Source organism: Macaca nemestrina, chromosome 14 (genome assembly GCF_043159975.1).
Source record: "Macaca nemestrina isolate mMacNem1 chromosome 14, mMacNem.hap1, whole genome shotgun sequence".
Lineage (NCBI taxonomy): Eukaryota > Metazoa > Chordata > Mammalia > Primates > Cercopithecidae > Macaca > Macaca nemestrina.
This window is the reverse complement of record NC_092138.1, coordinates 83,673,451-83,689,654: the sequence shown is the minus strand read 5'-3', so window position 1 is coordinate 83,689,654 and position 16,204 is coordinate 83,673,451. Positions and strand designations below refer to the sequence as shown.

The following is a 16,204-nucleotide window of genomic DNA, read 5'->3' as shown; positions in this document are numbered from 1 at the left end:
TTTGCTTTTTTATCTGTTGAATAAAGGGTTATTTATAAATCATCTATTAATGTAGTGAATAGGTATTACTTTTGTGTCGGGGGTGTTGTTAACGCAAACTCTGCATCTCTTTGGATTTACAGTTGTTTCTAGCAAAAGAAAAAAATCTTTGTTTTTCTTTTTTCTTCTTTTTATTTAAACAACAGTGGAAAAGACTCACGTTCGCAATGCGCAAAGCATTAGAAATATACCGGTGGAAGACGCAGCTCGCGGGCGCCCTTTGCAGAAGATGCTGGGAAATGTAGTTCCCGTCGGCCGCGTGCGCAGGCGTACTTCTTGGCTTGGGAACCTCATCGTCCGACAGTGCTCTTTATTTTTCCGTGGAGCAGGTGAGCTTTTTCTTTCCCGACCCTTGGACTCCTGTGGGAGGCTGGGAGAGAGGTCCGCTTCAAACACAACCATTCGGGCGGGTCAGCCGAGGCCTGAGAATGCATTGGCCGGGCCCGGGGGCGGAGGCGGGGGCGGAGGAAAGGCGACTGGGTCAGGCTGGGTATTTGGTTCGCATTGCAGTGATGGCCCAGGGTGATGGTGACCGGGGCCAGCATCCCGCTTCGGGGTGAGGAGGAGGCAAAGCCCTGTCTGCGCATCCCAGCCTTACTAGTCGGGGCCTTGGGTTCTCTTCTGGGTTGGAGGGTCATGAAAACAGAGCTCAGAGCTTTTGGGCCTTGCTTTGACTCTGATGGGGGGCAGTTTATCTGGGGAGAGGCAGCCACCCCAGACCTTGGTGGTAGACCTGGGAATTGCAAGAAAACTGTGATAGGTATTTAGTGCCAACTAGAATTTAGGTTTCCCGACATCCAGTTCTTGCTCTTTCCTCAGAAACTCACCTCCTCGCTAGATGTAGTTTGTTTAGTTTTACTGGTAAATTTCTGAAGTCTCTTCTATAAAGAACTGTGGAATTGATTCCCTACACTCTGCGGGCAATGAAGAGCAATTGTTTGTTCTTTGAGATGGCATTTGTGGATGCACTTCGAAAAATTGTATATGCTTTACAAGTATTATTATTAACAAATAGGGGGCTGATGTACTCGGTGCCACCCATCATGGGAGGATAAAGTTAGCCCTGTTTCTGGTTTGTCAGATTGGACCAGTGACCAGAGACAGGAATGTAAGTGGCCTTTCACTTCGTACTCTGCAGGGAAACAATCTGTTCCTAGACTCATTCTGACATTTTTACAGAGGGTGCGGGTTATATCCAGGTAGTCAGACAGGCTTCCCATAAAGACAATCCTGATTTCTCAAGGCCCCTTTCCTTTTTCAGCTCTGCTTTCTCAGGTCTCTACTTACTTCTATAAGATGGCATCAAGAAGAAGGACCTGACCACTGGCCCCTGACTACATGGTCTTTGGTGAGCAGAACTTTTCAAGGCATTTCTTAGTAGAAATTAAGCTGGGTTTAATTTCTAAAGTTCCATCTTGCAGTGTGGAAAAATCATATGCAATTAAATGTCCCTTGAGAATCTCTTTTATTGCTCATTATTTGCTTTTTTTTTTTTTTTTTTTTTTTTTTTTTTTTTTTTTTTTGAGACAGAGTCTCGCCCTGTCGCCCAGGCTGGAGTGCAGTGCATGATCTTGGCTCACTGCAACCTCTGCCTCCTGGGTTCAAGTGATTCTCGTGCCTCAGCCTCCTGAGTAGCTGGGATTATAGGCGTGCACCACCATGCCTGGCTAATTTTTGTATTTTTAGTAGAGACGGGGTTTCACCATGTTGTGCAACCTGGTCTTGAACTCCTGACCTCGTGATCTGCCTGCCTCAGCCTCCCAAAGTGCTGGGATTACAGGTGTGAGCCACCGCACTCGGCGTAATTTTTCTTTGTAACTGACAAATAAAAATTGTATATATCATGTGTAACGTGTTGTTTTGAAATATGTATACTTGGTAGAATGGCTAAATCAGCTAATGAACATGCATCACCTCACGTACTTTTAATTTTTTTGTGGTGAGAGCACTTAAACTGCTCTCATAGCAATTTTCAAGAATACAATACATTGTTATGAACGATAGTTCATAATGTGTATTTACATGTAGTGTGTATACAACCATGCAATAATATACATGTATAAATGTACCCCAACTATGTTCTTTAAACATTAAAATAACTCAGCATAGCAAGATGCTCACTTACGAGAGGGCTGTGAGAACTGAGACTGAGGAAACAGGAGATGCTCCCATCTCACTCTTACCTTTAGATGACATACTTTCTTGAGCCTGTTGGGCAGATTTGTACAAATAAAATATACATATGTGTCTGTAATGCAGCTCTGCTGTGTTTTTTATTTCCTGAAATATCACCTCTGTCCAGAGGGAGGGAAGATTTTCTTTCACTCACTGAATAATATTCATTGAGTGCCTACTTTTTGCCAGCTAATATTCTAAGCATTGGGATATAACAGTGAATAACACAAAGTCCCTGCCTATGTGGAGCTGACAGTCTTGGATGGGACAATAATGTAAACACAGATATTCCTCAACTTAGCATGGGGTTACATTCCAGTAAATGTGCAAGTTGAAAATATTAATTCAAAAATGCACTAATTCACCTAATCTACTGAACATCATTCGTAGTGATGAATAGAGGAAACTATACCAGAGTAACGGGGCTAGGGAAGGCATGGGACAGCCATTATTTAATATAGGGGAGTGGGAGAAAACTTCACTGGTAGATGACATTGAATAGAGACTTACAGAAAATGAGAATATGGGCTGGGCGCGATGGCTCATGCCTGTAATCCCAGCACTTCGGGAGGCCAAGGCAGGCAGATCATGAGGTCAAGAGATTGAGACCATCCTGGCCAACATGGTGAAACTCTGTCTCTACTAAAAATACAAAAATTATCTGGGCGTTATGGCAAATGCCTGTAGTCCTAGCTACTCAGGAGACTGAGGCAGGAGAATCGCTTGAACCTGGGAGGTGGAGGTTGCATTGAGCTGAGATTGTGCCATTGCCTTCCAGCCTGGGCTATAGAGCAAGACTCCATCTCCAAAAAAAAAAAAAAAAAAAAAAAAAAAAGAATATGAGCGTTGCAGATATTTGGGAAGGGGGAGGAGGAGGATTAAGTTTCTCAGCAGAAGCAACAGCAAATGCAAAGCCTTAAGGTGCGGATATGCTTAACCTTTGTGGGAACATCAGGAAGGCCATGTGTCCTGAGACGGGTGAGTGAGAGCAGCACAGCAGGAGTTGAGATGAGAGAGGTAAGGCATGTAGACCACACAGCACACAGGCTAGTATAGGCCACAGCCAGTTTGGCTTTTGTGTTGAATGAGAAGAGAAAATGTAGGAGGTGATGGTGGTTGGTGTTATTGTTTATTCAGCTCTATTGAGATTTACATATAATTTACCAATTTTCATAGGAGGATTTTGAATAGAGAAGTGACATAACTTGACTTAGTTTAAAGGAACCATTTTGGATGTTCTGTTGAGAATAGAGTATAGGGTACCAAGGTCAGACATGGATACTGGCTAGGAAGCTAAAGCAATCATCCAGGTGAAAGATGGATTTTTCTATTTCCTTCATTATCTGACTTTTTAAGCCAACCAACACTTCATCTACCCCAAACTTCCAATTCCTCTCCCCATCTCCACTCTCATGCTTCCTATTTTACTAAGAGAACTAGCAGAGAACTTCCAAATGCTCTCACCACTACATCCCCTAATCTTCCAGGAAGTATTCCCATTATACTCCAAAGTAACAGGAGGGAGCCTGTCCTCCCTCCTGTTACTATGGAGAAATGGCCTGGACTCTAATTTATGGCCAACTCCTCTACTAGTGCACTAGATCCCACTTTCTCTCAGTTTCCCAGGACAGTGCCTGGGACAATCATTGGGCAAAATTCCTGATAGTTTTGTCATTTATATATATTTTGCTTATTTAGATATATAGACATAATTTTTCAGAAAAATAGAAAAATTCAAATAAAATGCTGGATTTTAAAACCATAAATGATCTAATATCCATCAACACTAATTTGCTGTGAGAGAAATCTGCAAATACATAATGCTTCTATCATTCTTGAGTTGAAAGGGACTTCTGTTAAAAGAGTTCAACTATAATTCCATGGGTTAAAACTATTAATAAATCCATAGAATTTTCTTCCTTTTCATAAATATTTCTTCCTGTTACTTCGTGTTACTCTATGCTCCACTCCCTCCCACTTTCCTAGGAAGGAATACAGACATTGGAAGTAGAACACTGAGGTACAATGAATGTAATGATGTAATGAGAGGAAAAGTACAAGGTGCTGTGAGTTCATTTTTGCAGGTAATGTAGCTATTATTAACAATGTGTATGACTCAAAGGTAATTTATTATGAACCTGGTGTGATTATAATGTGACTTTGTAAAATAAATACAAATAAACCTTTTCCACTAAGAGTATATAAGAGCAGCCATTTCCCCAGTACTTAAAACAGTACTGAATATTGCCTGTTTTTAACATTTTTGCCAATCTGATGAATGAAAATTAGTATCTTAATTTGTATTTCTGTGATTAGAAGTGAGCTTGAAAATCTTTTTGTATATTGATCATTTGTATTTCTTTTGTGAATTTCCTGTTCATATGTTCATATCTTTTGCCAGATTTGTATTGCATTATACATTTTTCCTATTTGATTTGTACAAACGCTGTAAAATACAGAAAATTGTCCTTTTTGCTTTATTAGTTGCAAATATTTACTCCCAGTATGTCTTTTGTCTTTTAATTTAGTTGATTGCCTTCTATGTTTGTATAGTCAAATCTGTGAGTCTTTTTCTATATAACCTCTAGATTTTATATTTTATTAAGGATTTCCCCATTGCAAGATTATACAAATATTCTTCTAGTGGTTTTCCTGGTTCTTTTATAGTTCTAGTTTTATGTTTAAGTCTTTAATTCATCTATAATTATTTTTTATAAAGCAGCGGCTTTAAATTTATTTTTTCCCTAAGTGGATAAACCAGTTGCCCTAAGATTATTTATTAAATTTTTATCCTTCCTCAAATAATTTGAAATGCTACCTTTAACATATATTAAATCCCTGCAAAATAAAGGGCCTATTTTTAGACTCAGTTTCATTTTATTATTCTTTCAATCTATCTCTGTGCCACTACCACCCTGTTTTAAAATTAATGTAACTATAGAATATGTTTGGATGTCTAGTATGGGTAAGTCCCCTACCCTCAATCCTCATCTTTTTTCTTTTTGAAAAGTATGTATTATCTAGGTGTTTTAGACAGTTTGGGCTGCTGTAAAAGAATACTATAGACTGCATGGCTTAAACAACAAACATTTCTTTCTCATAGTTCTGGAGTCTGGAAATTAAAAATCAGAGTGCCTTCATGGTCAGGTTCTTGTTGAAGGCCCTCTTCCTGGTTTATAGATGGCCATCTTATTGTTTTCTCACATGGCAGAGAGAAAGATCATTTCTCTCATGTTTCACCTTATAAGGGCACTAATCTCATTGGTGAGTCCTCCATCCTCATGACCTAATTACCTCCCAAAGGCCTCACCTAATACCATCACCTTAGGGGTTAAACTTTCAACATATGAATTTTGAGAGGACACAAACATTTAGTTCTTAGCTAAAGTTTAGTCAGTTAAGTTGGGGTATGCATTAGTAGCCTAGCAGTGCCCTAGCAAAGTACCACAAATTGGGTAACTTAAAACAACATAAATTTATTATCTCACAGTTCTGAGGCTAGAATTCCAAAATCAAGCTGTCGGCAAGGTCATCCTGCCTCTGAAACCTGTAGGGAAATCATTCTTTGCCTCTTCCTAGCTTCAGGTGGTTTGCTGGAAATCTTTGGTATTCCTTAGCTTGCAGCTGTGTAACTCTGTTCTCTGCCCTTTCATCACATGACTTTCTCTATATGTCTGTGGGTCTTCCCATGACCATCTTCTTAAAAGAGCACCAGCCATACTGGATTAGGAGCCCACCCCATTCCAGTGTGAACTCACCTTAACCAATTACATCTGCAGTGATCCTGTTTCTAAATAAGGTCACATTCTGAGGTACTGAGGTTAGGATTACAACATACCTTTTTTGGAGGGACACAATTCAACCCACAACAGGGGAGAATTGACATCTTTAAAATATTAAGTCTTCTCATCCAGAAACATGGCTTTTCAGTTGATTTTCTTGAACTGCTGAGGAGTCAGCAGTCTTATTGTTTCTGCTTTGAAGTTACCCTGCCCTTTTGTTAAATTGCTTTTAAGATTGTTCTCCTTTTCTCTGATTTTCAGGAGTTTGACTATTCTATTCGTGGGTGTAGCTTTCTTTTTATTTAGCTTGCTTATGGTTTGAGGGCAGTGGAATCTGAGTCATTGGTTGCGAAAAATCTATCCCTATTCCCTTAAATATAGCATCATTTCCATTCTTTTTTTTTTTTAAGACTCCACTTATGTGTGTGTTAGACCTCTTAAGTAAGTCTCATAAGCCCCATGCTCGTTTTTAAGAGATAAGCTTTATTGAATGTCTGATATATGAAAAGGACTACATAAACTGCATCATCAGGAAGTAAAACATAAAACAAGGTGTATTAGTCCATTCTCATCTGCTAATGAAAACATAGCCAAGACTGGGTAATTTATAAAGGAAATTATAAATTATTAATGGACTCACAGTTTAGTATGGCTGGGGAGGCCTCATAATCATAGCAGAAGACGAAGGAAGAGCAAAGGGACTTCTTACATGATGGTGGGCACGAGCTTATGCAGGCAGAGGAACTCCCATTTATAAAACCATCAGATCTCTTGAGACTTATTCACTACCATGAGAACAGTATGGGGAAACTGCCCCCAGGAAACTGGGCCCATGATTCAGTTATCTCTACCTGGCCCCATCCTTGACCTATGGGGATTATTACAATTCCAGGTGAGATTTGGGTGGAGACACAGCCAAATCGTATCACAAGGTGTCTTGGTTTGTGCTGCTATAGCAAAATACCTGAGACAGGGCAATTTATAAAGAACAGAAATTTATTTCTCACGGTTCTGGAGGCTTGAAGTCCAAGATCATTGTGCCAGCAGGTTTGTAAGTGAAGGCTCAGTCTCTGCTTCCAGGATGGTGCCTTGTTGCAGAGAACACTGTATCTTTACATGGCAGAAAACATGGAAAGGTACAAACCCACTCCCTCAAGCCTTTTTATAAGGTCCTTAATCCCTTCTATGAGGGCTGTACACTCATGACTTAATTACTTCCCAAAGGCCTCCACCTCCTCATATTATCACATTGGCAATTAAGTTTCAACATGTGGGTTTTGGGGGATTCATTTAGAATATAGCACATGGCTAAATGATGATTAAAAGAAAAACATAAGCTATAAGAAAATAGTTGAAATAAATAGGAGATTAACTTAAAAATAAGGTATCTCTTGCTTTTATTAATAAACTTTTTCTTTTAGCATAGTTTAAGATTTGCATAAAATTTACAGATATATTACAGAGAGTTCCCACATCCCCGTAGCCAGTTTTCCCTACTGTCAACATCTTATATTAGTTTGGTACATTCGTCACAATTAGTTAGCCAAGGTTGGTACATTATTATTAACTGTAGTATTTCATTAAAATTTTTTTAGTATTTATGTAATGTCATTTTTCTACTCTCTGTTCTCATTCGAGATACCATGTTACATTTAGTTATATTTTCTCCTTAGGCTTCTATCAGCATCAATATTTTCGTAGCTTTTTAAATTACCATTATTCTTTTCTTTTAGCTCTCTGTACTTCATTTTGTGTATTTTTGTTGATCTGTGTTTCCCTTAGGCTTAGTCTGTTGTTAAACCCATCCTCTGAGTTCTTAATTTCAAGCGTTCTGTTCTAGAATACTAATTTGATTCCTTTTGGTTGATTCAAAATTGGTATTGAAATCTTCCAGTCTTTTCTCTATTTTATCTATTCTTCTATTTTGTTTCCTCTTATCTGTCCTGTAGTATTGACTCTGTATGTCTAGTAAGTTTTGAACGATATATGGAAATACAGCACCACATGTTTATCTTTTGTGACTATCTTGTTTGAACACATATGATACATGTATAACATACATAATATATTGTCATCATGTATGAATGCATCATAGAGGTTCAACTTGATGGCATCTTTCACCAGGAAGGGTCCTCTTTTTTCTAAGAAGATATACTCACTTAGCCCAGCTGAGTTGGGGCTGGGCTGCAGTTTGGATAAGCCTTATTCTGCCTCTCCACTGCTTCTTTTCCTATGGGTGGCTCTCCTGGGCATTCAGTTGAGAATGTGGCAAGTCTTTGTCTCCTTTACCTTGAAAAACTATGGAAGATTTGCCTCTGCCATTCACAGGTTTTCAGCTTAGCTCTTCAAACTCCTGACCCAGCTTCAGAATTCAGCCAATTCCTTGGGAAGAGTCTGGTCATGTGTTTGGAACCCCTTCAGTTCCCAGTTTTGTTACTCTAGTCACTTACGAATGCCAAAATCTATGTTAATTTCTCTGCTCTTGAGTGACCTTCTGCAAGAGGTCAAGCTTGGATTCTCAGCCTCTAGCTTAGGCCAGAATGGTAAGAGTGTAGTTCCCCAAAGTGAGGTGAAAAGAGGCTGTACTTCCCCAGTGTCATTTCACCATTTGTTTAACACTTTCTTCTGCTTGTTTTGTTTTTATGCTCCCTCATTTTCCTGCTAAGTTTCTATAAGACTTTTCTTTGCAAATAGAGTACATATCTTTTAGTAGCAAGTTCTGTTTCTATTATTCCTTTTCTGTCAACCATAGAGTATAACACAAGGAAGATTCTATTGTGATTATTTAAAAAATGGCAGACAGTGATAACAAAGTTTTCTGGGGAAGTTGGTTGCCTGGTTGACATCCAAGGAATCTCATATTATGGCATTTATCTTGGTGAATTCCTCATCATCTGGGAACTTATCCTTCTTATATTTGCAGTCCCAGAAGCTTGAAATCAGTATATACATGGATTCACACCACACAAGCTTGCAGAGGACAGATGAGTTAAACAGAAAGTGGATTTATTATTTTATGTTGATGTGTTAGTTGGTGTTCTCCAGAAAAACAGAACCAATAGTATATCTACATCTACATCTATATTTCTCTCTCTTTAGCTTCTCATTTTTCTATACCCTCTTATAATTGCTTTACTTGAATAATCAATTTTTCTTTTATGTGTATCGTTGCCATTAATAGGGTTATAACAAGTACCTTGTTGCACTACCCACTTACGATATTTCCATATTTTCTGTTATTTCTTAAGTTGAGTTTATAGTTTACCTATATTTTATATGTATATATACATATAATTACACATATTTTTTTTAATTTTAGGTGTCTTTATAGGGAAACTTCAGTATTGCTTCTGTATATCCTCAACAGGTAAGTAGTAGACACCAAATAATAAACTTTTGGCCACTCTTGAGCCTAGAATTCTGAACCCTTTTTGAACAACTTAATAGTCCTCCACTTTGTCATTTTTAATTGTTAGCTTTACTCTTTCTTTTGTAAATGTCTGCAGGACTGATCCCTTAATAAGCAGGTACTTGTTTGATGTTTTAGGAACCAGTGGCATTGGAAGATGTCAGAGACATGGCACATGGATGTGATCTTCAAAAACTGTTACAGCTTCATCTCATTGGGTGAGTACAGTTTCTCCAATCCCAAAATATGTAGGATCGTGAGATTTACAGGTGTTCAGCTGAGACTGAGCTTTGAGTTTAGGGACCAGAGACAAGATATTTCTGTACTGAACAGATGATAGTCCTTTTCTTTAAAACTTTATAAATAGATAGTCTTACTTTGTTATCTTAGAAGTATCAATATTTCTCTATCGCAGAATTCCTGAATACTACTTAGGACATAATTCTAGGATCCATGGATGTTATCTTCCAACTAAGAAGAACCATATAAATAGATAACAAAGGAAAAATGGAGAAATGTCACAAAATAACAGCCAGGAAAGAATCAGATAACGAAAACAACCAAGAAGACAGGAATCCTTGTAAATAAGAGTCCATTTATCCATTATGGTGGTGCTAGTAACAATAGTGGTACTAGGAGATAGCTTTTGAAATGTTGGTTAGGGTCCTCTGTGCAGAGCCCCTCATCTGTATTTTAAAAACCTGCATTCATCTAGTAGAAGCAACAGCAACTTCATTTCTATATAACTTTATCTATCTTCTCACATATCTCTTGATCTCAGAGGAAGATTGGCCCTCTTCCGTTGTTAGTCTTTCCATTCTGTACTTCAGATTCCATTATTTTTTACTTATTTTAGGGTCTGATTTAATGACTGTTTCATGATTCAGTCTCTCCACTTCACCAGCTCCTTTCCTTCTACTTTCAGACATTAAAAAGGTTTTCTTGCTTTTAAAATAATATGTTGCCTAAAAATTTTTTATCTGCCTTTCAAAATTATTCTGTCATTACCAAATGTTTCAAACTTGTAGCTAATATCCTCAATTCCTGTTCTCTTTTAATCTTTGGAGTTAGATTCTTGTCTTCTGCTAAAATTATTTTGAGGAGATTCTTGAATTCTTTCTTGATAGCAACCTATTCTTAGTCCTGTGTTCAGACTTTCTGCCGTGTTTGATATTTTGTTTTACCTTGTGTGACATCACCAGATTCTTTTCCATTCTAATCTTTTTCCAAATGCTTTTTTGTTAACTTCACTTGCTCCCTAACATAAACGCATGTGCCTTTATGGTTTATTTTCTACTTGTTTATTTTTTATCTCAAAAAGTTAGTGCATTCTGACATCCTCAAATAGTCCTTCTATGTTAACTTTCTTATATATATTTTTTCAACTTAAGTGTTTCACTTACATTCTATCCCCATATATTCCCCTGCTTAAAGTTTATCTCCATTAGAATGTCGTACTTCACTTTCAATCACTTTAACCTCAATATGGTGAAAGTAAAATCACCAGCTTTCCCTAGGTTGCCTCTCTTTCCTTCTTTTTCTATCATTAGTACCACTATTCTTCCAGCCTTCTTGGCTAGAAACCATTGTATCTTTATGAATCTTGTTTTGTAAAAATTCCCTATAATCTATTTCAGCATTTTTTCTTTCTTCTTTTTTATGTATTATCTACACTTACACCAAATTCTTACTAGTATTATCCCAATCCAGAATCATATTATTCATATTATGCCTTCTTGCTAAGTTTCACCATTGTTCTTTTATTCATTTTAGATAGAATTAACAAGCTTTTAATCTAAAACATCACATCTAAGATATATTTATCCTGTTAATGTTCTGACAGAAAACTTCAGTTTTCCTGTCTCCTGCTAGATGACATTGAATTTCTCTGTTTAAAGTGTGAGAGTTTTTTATTATCTGATCCCATTTCACTTTTCTGGATTTTTTCCTCTGGTTTCCAAAAACATACATACATTTGAATTAGTTCCATTGTCTTTTATTCACAACATTTATTTTACTGAATGTTTACCTTTGATTTTATTATGCACTTTGTCTCAATGCTTCCATTTCTTTGATCACACCTATTGCAATAGCATACGAAATACATCTGGTCTTTGTTTCCAATTCTTGTCACAGAGCTTTGAAAGCCCTCCAAATTTCCTAAGTGATAGGAATATATTTTGTTGTTCATAGTACACCTTTTTAAAAGAAAAGGTGTATTATGATGAGTTTATGTTGATGAGGTGAAATAGGGCAGGGCCCCTAGATAGCCTCAATAGTGGGTCTGATCACTAAAAAGACCAAGCAACTAGAGGGTTAGAACTTTCAATTCCACCCACCAACCTCTGGGAAGAAAGATGTGGGGATGGAGATTAAGCTCTATACAAACTCTTAAACAGTGATATTTGATGAGCTTCTAGATTGGTCAACACATCAAGGTGCTGGAAGTATAGCATGCCCAGAGATGATGCAGAAGCTCTATACCCCTTTCCCTTCTGCCCACCTTGCACTGTGCATCTCTTCCTGAATGGCTTTTTCTGAACTGTATCCTTTATAATAAACTGGTAAATGTAAGTAAAGTGTTTTCCTGAGTTCTGTGAGCCATTCTAGCAAATTATTGAACCAGAGGAGGAGGGGTTATAGGAACCCTCAACTTGTAGCCAGTCGGTCAGAAGTATGGGAGGACCAGCTTGTGATTGTCATCTGAAGTGGAGGCAGTCTTGTGGGACTGAGCCCTTTAACTCGAGGGATATGATGCTTACTCCAGGTAGATAGTGTTGGAATTAGAGTAAATTGTAGGATATCTAGAGTTGGTGTCCAGAGAGTTGGAGAACTGGTCAGAATGGAAAAAATCCCACACATTTGCACATAGAAGTGTTCTGTGTTAAGTATGAGTTATAGAGAGGACAAGGCTGTGGCTATACAATTTGTCAGAGTTGTTGTGAGTAGAGCAACAGTGTTTTTCAGACATATATATCGATCCATTTCACCTTTAAACTTTCCTATTAATCAGTACTTATATTGAAAAATTTTACATTTTATCGTAGCACTATTTTATTTTTATTTTCTGTAACTGATGAGTGAGCCTTGTTTTCTGCCTTTGTATTTCAGAGGAAAGAAATAATATCTTCTACTTAATCCTGGATACTATATCCAAAGTTAGAGCATCCACTCCAAAGCCGAGAATTTCTGAAAAACAAAACAATGTCATCATATGACGTTAGAATTTTTTTTCAAATGATGGTTCCTAATACTTCACGTTAGAAGAACTCGAATTTGATAACGAGTTTCAGAAACACCAGTATAACCAGATTACAGGAAAAAGCAAGTCAAAAGGAAGATCATGAATATAACAACTTTGAGGAAACATTAATCAAAGACCAAAGCTTTTTAAACAACTGAGAGTTTTTATAAGAAAAAGACCTCATGCAGTAGTCCCCAGTTATTCATGCAGTATACATTCCAAGACCCCAGAGAATGCCTGAAATCACTGATGTACCAAACCCTAACCAGGTTCTTAGTATGAGCTACTGAATGACGAATGGGTGGGTAGTATATACAGTGCAGATACACTGGACAAAGAAATGATTCACAGCTCAGGCAGGACAGAGCAGATCACACAAGATTTCATCACAGTACTCAGAAAACCACACCATTTAAAAGTTACGAATTGTTTATTTCTGGAATTTTCCATATAATATTTTTGACCACAATTGCCCGTGGAGAACTGAAACCATGGAAAGTGGAACTGTGGATAAGGCAGGACTACTGTAACTATGACATCAATGGTGGGAACCTGAAGCATAATTCTGCTGTAGTGGATTTTTTCAAAAGGCAACTCATGAATGAAAATAATTTATTAGATATAAGAAAGGATGCATTTGTATCTCAAACTTTACTTATTTACTTATTCTGGAAATAAATGAAAAGCCAACACCTATTACATACCCACAAAAATGAAAAAATAAATAAATATAAAGCCATAGTTCAGTACTGATGGAATCTGAGAAAATTTATATGAGAGCGAACCCATACCTCTGTACTGAATGTGGGAAAGGCTACACTTGTGTTGCATCCCTGACCCAGCATCAGAAAACACATATTGGAGAGAAACCTTATGAATGTAAAATATGTGGTAAGTCCTTTACCCGGAACACTAATCTTATTCAACATCAAAGAATACATACTGGAGAGAAACCTTATGAATGCAATGAATGTGGGAAAGCTTTTAGTCAGAGCACTAATCTTATTCAGCATCAAAGAGTCCATACTGGGGAGAAACCTTATGAGTGTAATGAATGTGAAAAAGCCTTTAGTCATAGGTCATCCCTTAGAAATCATGAGAGAATCCATACTGGAGAAAAACCCTATCCTTGTAATGAATGTGGGAAAGCTTTCAGCCATATCTCTGCCCTTACTCAACATCATAGAATTCATACTGGAAAGAAACCATATGAATGTACTGAATGTGGAAAAACCTTCAGCCGCAGCACACACCTAATTGAACATCAGGGAATTCATTCTGAGGAAAAATCCTACCAGTGTAAGGAATGTCGGAAGGTTTTTTGCCACAGTACATCACTAATCCGACATCAGAGAATCCACACAGGAGAGAAACCATATGAATGTAATGAATGTGGGAAAGCTTTCAGCCACACCCCAGCCTTCATTCAACATCAAAGAATTCATACTGGAGAAAAACCCTATGAGTGTAATGCATGTGGAAAGGCCTTCAATCGGAGTGCACATCTTACTGAACACCAGAGAACTCATACTGGAGAGAAGCCCCATGTTTGTAAAGAATGTAGAAAAACCTTCAGTCGAAGGACACACCTTACTGAACATATAAAAATTCATTCTGGCATGAAACCCTATCAATGTAATGAATGTCAGAAACCGTTTTGCTATAGAACCTCACTAATTCGACATCAGAGGATGCATACAGGAGAGAAACCCTACCAATGTAATGAATGTGGGAAATCCTTCAGCTTAAGCTCAGCTCTGACTAAACATAAGCAAATACATACAAGGGAGAGACCTTATCAATGTAATAAGTGTGGTGATGTCTTTTGTCATAGTACATCCTTAATTCGACATCAGAGAACTCATTTCAGAAAGGAAACCTTAGCCGAGTAATGGGTGTGGGAAAGCCTGCAGTCAGTTGTAGGTTATTGTTTACACCTGAGCATTCACAGTATAGGAAACTGTAAGATTGTTATGTGAGGAAAATCTTCAGGCAAAACACTCATTTACTTACTATGCTACTTGTACTGAGAAGAAAGACTATTCTTTATAATCTAAAAAATGTGTTATTGAAAGAGAAAGTTATAATGGAAGTGTTCATCCAAAACTAAGGTTTGTTTTTTTAAAGACATTTAGAAAGTTATTTTCAGAGATAATTTATTAAAATGTATATATTTGCTTATAAAAAAAGCCTTTTGAAGTACACAGAAATCTTAGTAGGATAATGAAAATTGTTCACTGTATACATAATCCCTTTTTATTAAGTCCTATGTTATATTTCAGTGTTCAAGAAACACTTTTGTAGAGCGTTTGAAAATAAAATTGACAGATTTCATTAATAGCCATAGACAAATAATGTTTTCTCCGACAAAGATACTATGCATTATTTTCTAAGATTTATGTAATAGTTTTAATGGAATATATATATATATATGTGTGTATATATATATATATATATATATATATATATATAGTTAAAAAGAAAATTGCAACAAATTCTCAGAGGGAAATATTCAGACACTCCCTAATTATTTTTTCAGTACATTGCAGTAAAAATAGAAATGAAAACAACTAAAAGTAGCACCCCAACATGATTTAGAAATTTAAAATAAGTTTCTAAGTAATTTTGGAGTTAAAGAATAAATCTGTACAGAAAAAAATATGTGATTATTAGAAGACAATAAAGCTAGAACAAAATTATGCATTGAATTCAGAAAGGAAAAAGAATAGTATAAACCCAAATAAAATAAAATAAATGCTTTAATAAAGATAAAAACACACATCAATGAAATAGTTACAAAAGGTAGATTTCATAAGGCAGTAGACAAACTTCTAGCAAGTAGGAATGATGGGAAAAGGACAAAAAAATCCAAGAGTAAGAAAATGATTATAAATATATATGGAAAGAAACTTAAATACTCGAAGTCAATCGTTAAGAAATCTAGCAGTTTCATAAAGTCAGTACTAAGGTTTATTTTAGAACTTCTAGACTATTTCAAAAATAGAAATCTACATTAATAAAAACCTATCTTAATACATGCTGTAAAAAATCATTTAATAAAATTCTATATACACTGGTGACTTTTTTTAAAAATTAGAAAGAAAATTCCTTATATTGATAATGAACATTTATTAGTGTGTGTTCTCCAGAGACAGGAGAGAGAAGGAAGAGAAGGAATGGAGAGAGAGAGAAAGGAAAGATGGGAGGAGAGAGAGAGAGAAAAAGGAAGGAAGGAAAGGAGAGAGAGGGAAAGAAGGAAGGAGGAGAGAAAAAGGAAGGAAGGAAGGAGATGTGCATGGACATTAATGGATGATAAGAAGCCCAAGATCTGCAGTCAGCAAGCTGGAGACTCAGGAGAGCCGATGGTAAAGTTCTAGGCTGAGTTTGAAGGCCTGAGTCTTCTGAAGGCCAGGAAAACTGAAGGTATAAGTTCCGGTCTGAGTCTGCAGGCAGGCAGAAAACCAGTGTCCCAGCTTGAAGACAGGCAGGGAGAGAAGTCTTACTAAGCCTTTTATTCTATTTGGGCCTACAATGATTGGATGAGGTCTACAGCCA

The 16,204-nt window shown here is 37.0% G+C and overlaps 1 protein-coding gene and 1 long non-coding RNA gene across 6 annotated transcripts in view; one reads left to right on the top strand and one right to left on the bottom strand.

Moving 5' to 3' along the window:
- The first annotated feature begins 227 nt into the window (after positions 1 to 227).
- Positions 228 to 14,995, top strand: LOC105481090 (zinc finger protein 883). 5 transcript variants are annotated; one of them, XM_071078190.1, is made up of 6 exons: positions 228 to 368; positions 1,301 to 1,387; positions 4,201 to 4,298; positions 9,316 to 9,363; positions 9,544 to 9,623; positions 12,517 to 14,995. In XM_071078190.1, exon 6 carries the CDS (start codon positions 13,402 to 13,404, stop codon positions 14,539 to 14,541), a length of 1,140 nt encoding a protein of 379 aa, XP_070934291.1. In that variant the 5' UTR covers positions 228 to 368; positions 1,301 to 1,387; positions 4,201 to 4,298; positions 9,316 to 9,363; positions 9,544 to 9,623; positions 12,517 to 13,401; the 3' UTR covers positions 14,542 to 14,995. The 5 variants fall into 5 exon arrangements, with proteins under 5 accessions (XP_070934291.1, XP_070934290.1, XP_011738693.2 ...); XM_071078189.1 differs by lacking the exon at positions 4,201 to 4,298; XM_011740391.3 differs by lacking the exons at positions 228 to 368; positions 1,301 to 1,387 and adding an exon at positions 3,035 to 3,192.
- LOC112426520 (uncharacterized) overlaps positions 12,514 to 16,204 on the bottom strand; it is a 31,202-nt gene continuing 27,511 nt past the window's right edge. Inside the window, exon 3 of the long non-coding RNA XR_011612790.1 lies at positions 12,514 to 12,594. This is a non-coding gene — a long non-coding RNA (uncharacterized lncRNA). The remainder of the gene's footprint in view (positions 12,595 to 16,204) is intronic.